This window comes from Zosterops lateralis (genome assembly GCF_965231275.1).
Source record: "Zosterops lateralis genome assembly, chromosome: 10".
Lineage (NCBI taxonomy): Eukaryota > Metazoa > Chordata > Aves > Passeriformes > Zosteropidae > Zosterops > Zosterops lateralis.
Genome location: NC_139770.1, coordinates 12,604,790 through 12,618,510, shown reverse-complemented (window position 1 = coordinate 12,618,510; position 13,721 = coordinate 12,604,790). Strand labels below are relative to the sequence as shown.

Below are 13,721 nucleotides of genomic sequence, written 5' to 3'. Positions count from 1 at the left end.
TAAGAATGTTTTAAATATATTGCAGTTGGAATAAGGATAGACTGAAGACCCTAAAGTTGTACAACTTGCGGAATTGTTCTTTTATAGCAGACCTTGGCATTTAAGTACTGGATATTTTTCATGACAGAAGCATATTTGTAAATAACTGTTGAAAGTCTTAACACTTGATGGCTTTGCAGCTTGTACTGGTTGAAGCTTGTGCCTTTAACAAAGTATGTTGTGACATAACGGGGATTTGCTGGATTTTTATGAAAATGCTGTTAGATTCCTTCTGTTGGTGAGTGAGTTTTCATTTCTAGGTGAATTTTGTGTGTATGGTCTTAATTACTAGAGTTAACAGCATCTGAAGTAATAAAATTGATCTTAAATAGTATAGTTGTAATTTTGAATTATTTTTGTCTGTATTTTCAAAATAACCATTTTACTGTGATGGTATAGGATTAAGCATTTGGCTTTCTGGATACTTTAGTCAGGGTAGAATCCCTTGAGAATCAGATCATTGTATGGGAATCTATAATAGTGTGCAAGTATAATATGAGCTTTTGCATGGAAACTACTGGTTTTGGTTCTTAGCATATGAAATGTGGCATTAGCTTAAAAAGAAAACATTTGAATTTTCATTGAGATGACAATTCAAAAAGCTAAATATTTTGGTCTGACTTAATTCTCCTCAGAATGCCAGTTAGAGCACTGTGTTTATAAAAATACATTTACCAGTAAATGCAGTAGTTCAAAAAACCTAATTTTCTGAAAATTATCCAGTAATGCTGTAATGGCTGGGATTTTGATAGTTTAGTTGTTATTTGCTACACCTTTTGATAGTTGTGTGCTATTGGTCTTTTTAAAGACAATTGATGTGCTGCTCACCTGAGTGAAAAGAAAGAAACTCTGGTTTGAGATTGCAAACAGGAATGGTGCAATGATGTCTCTATAGTAAAAAAAGTAACTGGTGGAGTGAGCTGCTGTTAAGAATTTTGTATTGGCTGTGGTAAATGTACCCTCAGACACTTGCATTGAAGATAAATTAGAGGTGCTTGCCCTACCCTGAATGACAGCCTTCTGTTTCGTCTAATGGGATAGAAGGAAGAATTTCTTGGGGGCCATGTGCAGTTTTCTGAATCTGAAGTTTTACCAAGAAACTTGATACCTATAAAGTTTTGAAAAACACTTGACCCAGTTCTCATCTTTATCACGAAAGAAAGGGTTTCCCAAGGGTTCTCAAAAGTCTTTGAGCCCAGTCTCTGTTTTAGAGGCTCTTATGTAATTTTTAGGTCCTATAGCTGCTTAGATGTGGCATCTGGACACTTCATCCTTCAATATGTTCCTGTTTACAAACCCGTGTTAAGGTGTGCAAGTGCTGATATGGCCTTGTGAACCAGAGGGGAAGACAGGGAGAGAAGAGTTAAAAAAGTAACAGAGTATGGAATTGGATCCAGATGTTTCAGCTTTCTGATGTCTCCATAATTGTTGGAGACTGTCTAGCACAAGGGTGTAAGGGCCTGTTATTGTCCCTTTTTTCTCATTTATATCATGTCAAGCAGGGGAAGTAAAAGACTGGGGAAATGGCCAGAACTGACAGGGCTTGACACTTGTGGCTCTGAGTGTGGGTGGAGGGGTCCTCTTTGTGTTTGGATCAGAGGATCTGTCAGTCCTCTGTGCCCTGTGCCAAGTGAGTGACGCAGCTGGGAGCTGGTGCTGCTGCTGCTGTTCCTGCTGTGGGCCTGGGGCAGAGCCAGCCCTGTCCCACAGATGGAGAGCTGGGGCTGAGCTCTGCCCTGTCTGCACGGACACTCACTGAGGCACTGGGGTAATGGCAGCCTTGTGTTACGGGCTGGGAAAAGGAGGGGCTCATCGGGCACGTAAATACCAAACCAACTGGTCTTTCAGGCAACATCTGCTTCTCTACTGCATTTCTTACTTAAACATAAAGACCTGTATAAAACAAACAAACAACAAAACCCGAAGAATCAAAACTGTAAAACAAAACCAACCAAAACAAGCAACCAACCACAAAAAAAACCCCCAATTACAGCATCTTAAATTTCTTCCTTTTTTTTTTTCTTTTTTCGTTTTGTGATTGTAAAGGGAAAATTTTTGGGTAGTGTCTTTTTTATTATCTCAGACTTTGTAAGGATACTAACTTAAATATTCTCTGTGACAATCTCTGTTATTTTCAAAACCATATTTTTATTTCCAAAATTAATTTGGTTGTCTCTACCTAGGCTTTCTAGCAATCTCACTGGAGTACTGCTGGGCAGCTGATCAAGACTGTTGACACAAAATCCTGGTTGAGACTGTTCTCCCACTTTGTGGAGGGAAAAATCCATAGCATTTGTTCCTTCTAATTTTTTGCTGCTCCTACCAGTTCTGCTGCATAGGCCAGCAAGAGCAGCTAAAGCATGAGTCATCCTCTTGGGAGATTGAGCACCAATGCGGTACAGAGTCGCATATGCTTGGCACCATGCTGTTCTTTGAAACAGTTCTTCTAATGCTTACAAGAAATGTACACCTTTGTAGAGGTTAATTCAGGGTGGCAGAGCAGTGCTTTAAACGAGGCTTCAGTGGTTATTCAAGGTAAACAATTTGTGACAAAGAATTAATTATACTATGCAAATAAAATAAAAGTCTCGCAGTGTCTAGACGTGTGTCCTTTTTTTTTTGTTTGTTTGTCAGCATTGTGAAATCGACTGAGCCAAATTTCTTATGGTAATTTAAAGATCCAATTTTCTGTTTCTCTTTACAGCTGGATCAGTTGGCTGTAGATGCTGCGAAGGAGAAGAGAGATATGGAGCAAAAGCACTCCACTATTCAACAAAAGGTACTTGACAGAATGTAAAAGGCAGGCTGCACACACTTTTTTTTTATCTGTAGCATCTCTCCTCAGAATCTCTGCATCACAACTACGAGGGATGGTATTTTTAGTGCAGAGAGACAGACTGACACGTCATAAAGTGTAGGGTTGGATTGCAGATATTAATTTTGTGTTACTAAACAAAATATTATGCTTAGTTTTTACTGAAACATAAATAGAACAGTAGAATTTATTTGAGTGCTGGGATTCTAGCATTTCAGTAGAACTCCTAATTCCTATTACCTCTTGAATTGAATAAGTTGTACAGGTTTCTGTTTCCATGCTGTGTGTTTGTAGAAGAGGTGTGTGTGCTGCACAGCCCTACAGCCATAGGTTTCACTTTGGACTGTGCCAAATCCAAGTACAGCACTTGGAGATTGTGTGGCAGCTGCTGTTGCATATGAAGAGCAAAAGTAAACTTTGGTAAAGAGTGTCTAATGTTCTCGTTCAACTGTGCACAGATACGAAATTGAGAACATTTAATTGGTGTTTTGGGAAGGACTTGTGCAATAATTCTTTTTACTTCTTGAGAAAAATTTAGGTAATTCATGTTGGAGAATGACTTATGTTGTTTGGATGTTTCAGAAGCTCTAGATCAGTATTGGTTTTTGCAGGTATAATGCTAGAAGTTAAATATACTTCCATTGAACTCTCTGGTAGTGAGCTAATACTACAAGCACTTTTTAAAGGGATTAGATACCAGTTTAAAGGTAATGCTACGCTTCTTACTCTCATTCAAATGCATTCTGTATCTGTTCAGGGGTATAAAATAAAAAAAATCCTACCCAATATAAACAAAATCTGATAACTAAATAAATTCAGGAATGAAAACATGCTGAGATTATAAGTTGAGTAGCCATAGTAGGAGCCAATATTAATACTAATGGGAAAAAAAAAACCCAAACATTTTTGGTTGCTGAAAACATTTATATTAGTGCATCCTGTCATCCCTTTAGGAGCTGGTGGGAAGCATTAGGATTGCTGTGAAATTGAGCAGATGTGATGATGAGGGCAGAGTTGACATGCTGTGCTTGGAGTCAGGAGATAACTACAGGCAAGGAAGGAGAAGAAAGAGGGGAAATGGGAAAGATGGAACTTGAGAATTGCTGTTGAGAGTCAAATTCTAAGTTTTTTGTTCTTAAAGGCTCAGTTTCAGGAATGGACAGTAGTTGAGAGGCTCTTTTTTAAGAGAACAGTGATGCTTGATGAAGGATGTAAGTTACGAGCAATTATCTTTTAATTTGCCATAGAAATAATAAATAGTTACCATGAATTATGGTCACTGCTGTTGCCAAGGTGTTTACAGTCTTTGTTTTTTCTTCAAATGCTGCTTAAGGCTGCTTTACAGGTAAACTACTTCTACTAGTTTCAATTATTACTGGAACTTTTATGCTTCATGAAGCTTGATAAGCCACATCTGTGTGTAATATAAATGTTATTGATTTCTAGTAGGAGTGATAAGCACAGTGATGGTACTTTTATTGTTGCTTACTTTAATTGACAATTTAATGCTGCCTCTAAACTATAATCAGGGCAGTCAGAATGTTCTGTATGTTGTCCTCTTAAGTTCTGTTTTTTAAGTTAAGTTTTGAGTTGTAAATGTTGTCTCCAGTCCTTATCAGTGAAGTCACTGTTGCATTTTTCTGCTGATGATGCTTAGACTGAGCTTTATTGGAGATTCCTCTTATAGCTTGTCCAATCATTTTTTTAGTTTCTTATTCAGATTGCATTGTCTGTTTTTGTCTTCTCCTACTTGCTTTTCCCAAACTTCACACCAATTTAGCTTCCAGCTCATCAGGATTTCAGAACTGCCTTAGACTTTGGATCTTGTTCTTTTTATCACTACTTGTCATCTGGTCACCCTGTCCCGGATGGCAACTTTATTCCCTGCTCTCATGTCTTGTCTTGTTGCTTTCCACTATGCTCCCAAATCTTCCAATGCCAAATCCTTCCATGTTTTATAACAACTGAAACTTCTGAAGCTTATTGTGTTGAATATTCCATGAGGTATATATGCATTTAATATACTGAAGTTCTAATCTAATGCTTCAGAATGATGCCTTTCCTTCATTGTGTGGATAAAGAACAGTTCCTTTTCTGAAATGTATAGGTAAGTGCATACGTGCACACACCTACCCACCTACTACCTGTGTTTGCATATATGTGCATATGCATGCAGAATAATTGCACTAATTAAATAATCCATCTCACTTTTCTGTATAATCATTGTCCTACTTAATGAGGCTGCTGATGGAGAGGCTATTAAAAGTGTCATGGAAGGGCTTGGTCACCAAATCACCAGTGTGATTTCTTTTTTAGCAGAGCTGATAATCTGATTTACTTTTTTAATTGCTTATAAGTTGTAGTATATTTACTCAGCAAATGTGCAGGAAACATTTTTTAATTTTAGTTTTTTCAGTGTAAGAAATTATTTTTTCTGTATTAAACTGGAGCAACACATGCTATGAATTAATCTAGAAATTTCATGATCATTCTGGGAAATTTTTGCAATTTTTTTTATAAAGGAAGATTAATATTAAAAGAGTGGTGTTACAGTGTCAATACATTAGACATGACTCATTTTCTGAGTAGTTTGCAGTCCATTGCTATAGCAACATGTTTAATTAAGAGGTATTTTAAAAATCAATTGCACCTGTAAGCAGCTTCATGGCTTTTTGGTATTGTGTCAGAGCTAATATTTTGTTCTAAAATGAGGGAGATGATACAGGAAAAGTATTTGCATTGACCTTCAAATAGTTTTTCTTGCATTCAAATCTCTTTCTCACTGAAGTAAACATCCGCTTCCAAAGAACTGCTTGGAAATAAGTTGGAGTGAGAATGATTTGAAAATTTTTAACATCTTGAGTAAACAAGGTGATAGGAAACCAGATGCTACCACAATGACAAAGCAGGCATAAACCAGAGCTGCTGCTGAGAGGTTGTGCAGGCTAATTCTTGCCTCTAAAACCTAAGATGTGCTTGTATTTCAGGTGACTTGTTTGCTCAGTAACACTCTCACATTCTCTCCCTCTGTCTTGGACTATAAACCTTATTACTTGTGGTGTCTGTTGTTTTAAACCCTTCCTCGAGGGACTTTTCAGCTTAAGCATGACAAACATCTCTTGCCAATGGAAAGGGAATGGAAGCAACTTTCTAAATGAGGGGTTTGCACAATTAGTGTCTCCTGTTTAGTATATGCTGGCCTAATTTTTCAGGTTAGTGTTTTCTTTAGTACTTAGGCTCTCACATTTACTGCCTTTAAAAAAAACTTCTAAAATGCTGCTTCTCTAAAGTAAAAAATCATTTGGGTTACACATTCAATGTTAAAATATAGTTTCTAAGATTTACTGGTAAAATGGTTTGAATAGCTTTCACGGCCTGATAGCAATTCTGAAAGTAAATCAAGAGCTCTGCTACTGAAAAGTATGGGGGGCTTTGTTTTGGGAACAAGAAAATCATACACAGAGAAACAGAAAACATGCTCTGGAAATAAATTATGTGTGTGATGAATTGATACGGTCATGCGAAAATGCATTCACTGAAACACTGTCAAGAATATTAAGTGTTCTGTGACACACCAGATTAGTATTATTTCTGGAGATGAAAGTTGTTTTTCCATTGCCAGCTGGTTTGCTGTACCCCATGGACATTTAAAGAAAAAGAGGGGAAAAAAAAGGCATGAAAGCATGCTGTATGCTTCACTTATATAACCCACTTCTACATGTTTCTCTTCCAGTAGCAGCCAACCGTGAAAAATCAGTGTCAGAATAAAAGCCATAGATGTTTATTCTTCCAAAACTGAATTAAATGTGTGATGTAGCACTTCAGTGAAAATTACATAATACTGGCTAAATTTTCTTAGTTCTGGTTAGGCGAAATCTACTTTAGTTCTAACTGACACCTAATTAGTTTAATTATGTATAAAATAAAGTCTTTATCACTTGTGTGCCTGCTGGCAAAATACACAATTCTGAATCACATACAGTGACTGAGTTTATTAACATGTGATTCTCTTATGCAGAACACTGGAAAGATATGGGTGGATTTTTCTCCACCCCAGATTATTTTTCATCATTCACTAAACTTTTCCATGCACCAAGATAAAAATAAACTATAATGTGACTGCTTTGCTCCTATTTTTTAATTATAGAATAGCAGAGACTAACACTAGAGCAGCTAATTCAGTTTCTTTTTCTACTTTTATCCATAGAATTGTAATGGAGCTTTTTTTTTTCTCTGATTGTTTGGTCTCATTTTTTTCTGATCACAACTTTATCAGTTAAGTTTTTGGATAAAGCACATAGAAGCCTTATTCCCTTCCCCCTCCAGCTGGTCGTCTGCCATGTACAGTTAAGAAGATATTTGACATTTGTCTCTATACTCTGGTGTCTTTTTCTGCTCTGTAAAAGTGGAATTCAGTCAGGGAAGTAATCAAAAATGACACTAAATGCATTTCATGAGAAGTCTCAGTATTTTAGATAATTCCAACTGAGAGTGTGGCATGATAAATGTTCCAAAGGTTTCCTGTCATACTTGTATACACCTTCAAAGCATGGATCAGGACTCAATGGAAAAGACAGCTGCACTTTCTGCAACAGTTCTCCAAACCCACAGGAAAATGTGATTACACAGTAGTTCAGAAAAGACTGAGGAAATGTATGTTGTCTTTAACTGGACAAAGAGTTGCAGGCATCACTGAGTCTGGAAGATGCAAATCTTTAGCAGATTTCATTATGTTTGGGAACTGGTAAGTTAGAGTAATTTATCAGTTTTGGGTGGATGTAGGGAATGTGACATCAGTGTGTCTAAGTTTGCGCATAGTGGTTTTCCCTTTTTACCTTGAGAGCTTACATGAAGCCTTTTATATTCAATGTGTTCCAATCTAGACAACAGGCAGAAAATCAAAGTTATTAGATGCTAAATAAGAAATACAAAAATTTGATTTTCTTTTGCTGAAGCCTTCATTTGTAACTAGTATGTTTATTCAGATTGCTGTATGGTAGTGATATGATAGTTCCATTTTCTTTCAGAACTCTTGCATTGATCATCTGTCAATTCAATAATAAAAATCTAAATTTAACATTTCAACATTAGTTAATCTATCCAGATTAGTAATAGCTGAAAACTGTGAGTAATTTTAAGGAATTCGTGCTATTCTGACTGAGGAGCTTAAAGGGCCCATATTAATATTTGTAACCATTTCACTATCATGTGTAATTAACCTTGGATTGGACCAAATCATCTGCATGTGTAAGAGTAAACATCATGTGTAGCACGAAAGTTGTGTGCATCCTTGGCTATTACCTGGGGCTAATGTTGATGTTGAAGCTGTTTTTTAAATATATATTTCTTGCCTCTTTTCCTTTATGTATAGACAAATTCCTAAGGAGCAAAGTACGAAACAGAGACTTTCAGATATACTTTACACACAAAGCAGATGTTTGCAATTTACAAAAAGTAACTACTAAAGGTTCAGGAAAGTCATATTACAAAATGTTCTGTCTTTTCAGTATTTAACTTGTTTGTTTTATTTCTCTGAAATTTAATTTTCAGTAATGTGTCTCTTACACCCTTGTTAAGGGGAAGAAGCCATATGTTGCTAGTCTCCTTTAAGGATATATGTTTTAATAACAGTGAAATAAAATTACAGCATGTATATTATTTTCATTTTTGGACAAAGTTGTGATAAATGATGTCATTCCGTGTGTGCTTTTTCATGCACCGCTAGTAGATGTTAGCCTCCCACTAACTGAGTATCTGAACTCTACCTCCCTGGGAAGAGCCCATGCTGGTCTCAATGACATGTGAAAGCAAATGATCACCACATGTATTATTACTTAGTCTAACCTACCTTTGCTGAAGATGTGAAGCAGTCAGCCTTTCTAAAGCTCAGAAAGCTGCTATCAATTGTTATTAGCTGCTTTTAGTTGTTATTAGGTTAATGGAAATGCATATTTCCTTGTCCTACTTGTAATTTTGTGATCTTATCCAAGATCACAAAGAAAAAAATACTGCTAAGCTCTTGTCATCAGTGCCAGCACCATGATTGCTTTACTCTAGAGTTAACTGATAGGATCATCTTTATTTGATTATTTGTTTTCTAAGTTCCTGTGCAGCTCAGCTGTCAACATGACAGAGATGAAGAAAATGCTCAAGCACAACTGGTTTTATACAGGTGTCTGCAGCAGGCTGCAACTGTTTTTCAGTTTTGACTCCTCACTTTCATGGCTTCTTTTCCTCTGCTTTTCTGTCCCCTTTCTTGGGAATATATGAGAGACTATTGGAGCAGGCAGTTGAAGCATCAGATACTCTGTCAGCCATATTTGCCCTCTGTTTGACTGTAGAGGTCACCAATACCTGAACAAGAAATTCCCCTTGTTGTAGGTAAAGTAAAAATCTTCAGCATTCTTATTCCCTAAAATTGCTTGTTTAAAAAAAAGCCATCGGGGCTGAGAGTCATGGTTTGACTAGTAAGTGTTGCAAGCAAAACCTTATTCCTAGATATTTACTCTTTGACAATAGTACTGCTCATGTTTGAAGTTTCATTTGACCTGCAGTGTGTTTTTCTTGTTCCTTTGTACTAGGATTATTCCAGTGATGATACTAAACTAGAATACAATGTAGATGCAGCCAATGGCATTGTTATGGAAGGTTATTTATTCAAGCGAGCCAGCAATGCCTTCAAGACTTGGAACAGGTAATTATTCAGACTCTCTATTTGCTGCTTATAAAAATACTGCTTTTTTAACCTGAATTCTCATCTGATTCATAATCTCTGTAACTCACTGACTCCATAGTTTTGACAGAACCCTGGGGTTACTGTTAGTTAACCTAGAGATGACACTTCAAAGCCATTTTTCCTTGTTTTCTGTCCTAGTTGTTTGCAAACCTTTCTCTTGTGAAAGCATATGCTAGGAAAGTATTAGAAGACAGAGTGAAGTACAAGTATAGACACTGGAAGCAGAGTAACACAGTCAAGGACTCAAGTTATTTTTCCTAAAAAATAAGCAATGTAATTGTTATCCTTTAAAATTCCTGTCCTGTGCAGTGACTTTTGCTTAGTAGTTTTGATGGCCCATTTTGATGGCCCTTTTGGGAATTCAAAATATATTGTTAAGCATATATCTTTAACACTGTATATTTTACTACTATTTAAATATTTTTTTCTTGAACAGGATTTCTTTTGCATTTCCAAGGGTGTGTGCTTTTATCAAGGAAATATATATGCTTGAGCATTTACAGACCAGTTGGATGCAATTCTTGAATTTTAAATGTAATTTGTTGTGATCTAGAGCTCTCTATTGTCCATGTTCTGCTATTTTTTCAGCAGTGCTTCTGTTAAACTGTTTGCTGTGTATTAGACAACAGAAAATGCATTTGAGTGAGTGGTCCCTTCCAATTCTTCCTTATTCTATACTTCCTTGAGCATCTCAGCACACCACAAGCTTGTAAGAAATTGGGATCGCTTCAATTGAGTCCACAAGCTGATGCAAGGGCCACTGGTGTCAATAAGACTGTATCTACATCAGCAAGTCATGGGCAACTAGTACAAAGAATTTTGCTTTGGGCTGATTCTTCATCTACAGTTGTAATGTACTTTCTGGGTTAGTTTCATGCGAGCAGAATTTAGAGTTCTCCAAGACAAATCTGTGAAGCAACGAAGGATGGTAAAGGGAGAAAACAGGAGATGTGCATCAAAAGCGCCTTCCTGGTGTGAAGTAAAATGTTAGTGTCAGCATACTGAGGAAAATTTGCAGTAATAGGGCAGGAGATTGTCCTTTATTGAATTCCCAAGCGGCCGAAAGGGTCCCTTTTGACATTGCTGGATTGACTGATGGTGAAACTTGGACTCTGTCTCTGGGTTCCTCTTCTGAATAGCAGGAAGGCCTTGCTCTGCAGGGAGAGAGCAGGACAGGAGTGTGTGTTTCCACATGGCTTCATTCCTAGAAATACTGTACATGTCTCTTAGCTTAAAGTGATTAGAGAGTAGGATTCAATTAAAACTAACCTCTGTATGTTTGTAATTTAAATGGACACAAAGTAAATAAAGAGAAGCTATAATTAAATCAAGATACTTTATGACATTCCTTCAGATTAAGTTACAGATTTGAACAAATATAATAAAAGCATATCCAAGCAATAATTTAAGAGAGCAAAGATAAACAGCTCATTAATGATGCAAAGCTTCCTACTTCTATTATATAATTGATATTTACTTAGAGTTTTTTCTTCTGTTTATCACAGGAGCATTCAATAAAGCAAAACTTTTGACCTTTTTAGTATTAGATTCTTGATAATTTATTCACTGTGACAGACTAGTTGGATGCTTTTAGGGAAAAAATAGGATTGGATATGCTATCTATAAGCAGTTCTGAAATTGAATCAGTCATTTAAATTTTGTATTTTACATGTTCACAAGCCATTACTAATTGCTATTAAACTACTTTTATCATACATAAAATATACATTTAAGACCTTAATGAAGACAGTTTTTAATTTCTGAATCTAGCCCCCTGTTTTTGCTATGTTTTAATAAAAACAAAGAAGTATTTTTGCTATTTTTATTTCTAAATACATTTGTAATTGCTTGCTATGCTGTAGGCACAGAAGTGGTCACTGCCATTCTCCACTGTCTGTTTCCTGTGATGGAAGGTTTTATTTGTGTAATATTACAGTTTCAACTGTGGTGAGATACTGCTGATTGAAGTTTATCATATACTAGAGATTAGAGGGTTTCTCCAGTCATTAGTTAAAGTATAAGAAAGGATTTTGTCATTGCATTAAACTGTTTTGTATGTAAAATTTTACAAAATATCAAAGGAGGAAACATTTAGAGAATTATGTATTTTATTTTAGGGAATTCTGAGCTGAAGTCAAGACAGACAAGATACTTTCAGTGTTCTTACTGATTAGCTGCTTTGTTATATCCCCATCTTTGAGGAAGGTGGGTGGAAAATCAACCAGCTGAAACAAAACTAGAAGAATTTGCCTAGAAATACTGGAATTTCCTGCTGTTCTCAACCAAGGGTGACAGCACTGGTCTTCCTGCTGACTGCTAAATGCACTGTCAGTAATAATGTGTATTTAAAATGGGAGCTTCTCTTTTACCTCCACTGGTATCAGTTGGTCTTATGTTGGTTCTAGACCTTTTTAAGAACTCCTTCAAGAGTGAATTAAAGGCTCTAAAAACCACTGCAATGGCCACTGTTAGCGGATACTTGCCAGCACTAAAAATGTAAGAGAAGAGGCAGGGGTATGATAGGTTTTGTCTGGATTTGACACAGCAGTGTGATTCCAGCTGGCAGATGAGAGGAATGTGATGCTTCTGTGTGTATGTTTTGTCCACAAAATCCATGGACTCCTCAGTGGTACTATCCTGGGAAAAGCCTGGTTGGTGGGGGCAAAAAAAAAAAAAGAAGACTCTGTAATGCAGGCCTTTGAAGGGGGGCAAATCTTGTGTGGTGAATGAAAATCTGTTTCCAGTCCAAACGAATGTCTTGCTAGCATAATGAAGTTTCTTCCTGGGGCACATGCAGCTCATGTTTCATCATCTCAAGACTTTAATTATCTGGGCTTTTGCATCAAGTTTCCTGTTCCTAGGACAGTTCTGCTTGGCACTGGCTTTAGAAACAAATAAGTGTTTGAGCAGGCTGCAAAGTAAACCCTGAGCTATTTGCAATTCAGTGTCGCTGTATTTTGAAAGAGATGGAGCTTTTGTAATCTCTTTTTGTTGTGACTAAAAGGACAGCATATAATGTACACAAGTATTTCAGATAATACAGTTTAGTGGAATCAAAATTATATCCGTGTACTGCAAAGTCTTAGAGTAACAGGTATGGACACCTGTGTTTACAATGGATGTATGTCTGTCTGTTGGTAAATGATGCTCCTTTTTGTACACCAGTTTTCTTAAGGCATCAGGAGCTAGAGTCAGGTGCATTTATTATGGAACAATAGCTGGAAAGCTGTTTTGTGTCCCAGAAATTCAAATGAAAAATAGGTCCATATCATGAAGAAAGAATAAATGTGTGTAGGGAGAAAAACATTTGTCAGACTGCTTGTGTGTTCCAAGTAGGTTTTAGATTGGATGCAATAGATGTTTTCCTTTTTAATTCTGCTGTATTTTCAGATCATGCTAATTCTTTTCTTATTTTGCTCATTTTGCATTTTTCATCCCTTTTCCTCCTTTCCCTTATGTTTTAATCCTACCCCATTTTTTCACATGACAGGAAAAAGCCAGATCACATCAGGTACCAACCAGCTTTTTATACCTTCCCATGTTTCCTTGGCACGCAAAAAGCTCTTCATTAACCCTGCATTTAATTTTGATTACTTGCAATGGATGTATAAGTGACTCAGTCTAAGAAAATAACAGAAGGATTCTGCCTGGGATGCCAGTATAACTGCTGCTCAACTCCATTAAAAGATTTAGAAAGATTGAGCTAGTTTTTAGCTAAAAAAGGAATTAAAGCCAAGTTTCTGCACTCAAACTTCTGAGCTGAGCTCAAACAAGATCAATGTCTTGCCTTTTTCCAATTGAAGTTGATGAGATTTTTTTTTTCTTATCAACTGCATTGGGAATAGACATGTACTTTTAAATGTTGTGCATTCTTAATTACTCTGTTTTAATTGTGTGCTGCTAGAAACTAGGTGAAAACTGTTTCTGAGAATCACAAAGCACAATTCATTTTTTATGTAAAACTCAAATTTCATATTTCTTTTCAGTATTACTCACAGTTCTCAGAAACTGGAATTTTTTTCTATAAATTTTGCATTGTTTCCTATTTAATAGAGTCTTGAATTGTGTAGGTATAAATGATGGAGAACATTCAGTTTCTAAATAGGAACAACTATTCTAACTACCAGGAAG

At 36.4% G+C, this 13,721-nt stretch overlaps 1 protein-coding gene across 2 annotated transcripts in view; it reads left to right on the top strand.

The window, feature by feature from the left end:
- The window catches only part of ACAP2 (ArfGAP with coiled-coil, ankyrin repeat and PH domains 2), a 63,898-nt gene that overhangs the window by 29,313 nt on the left and 20,864 nt on the right, over nucleotides 1–13,721 (top strand). For both annotated transcript variants that reach the window (XM_083868301.1, XM_083868302.1), the window contains exons 9-10: nucleotides 2,744–2,818; nucleotides 9,436–9,548. In XM_083868301.1, coding sequence (XP_083724427.1) covers nucleotides 2,744–2,818; nucleotides 9,436–9,548 — 188 coding nt within the window. The remainder of the gene's footprint in view (nucleotides 1–2,743; nucleotides 2,819–9,435; nucleotides 9,549–13,721) is intronic.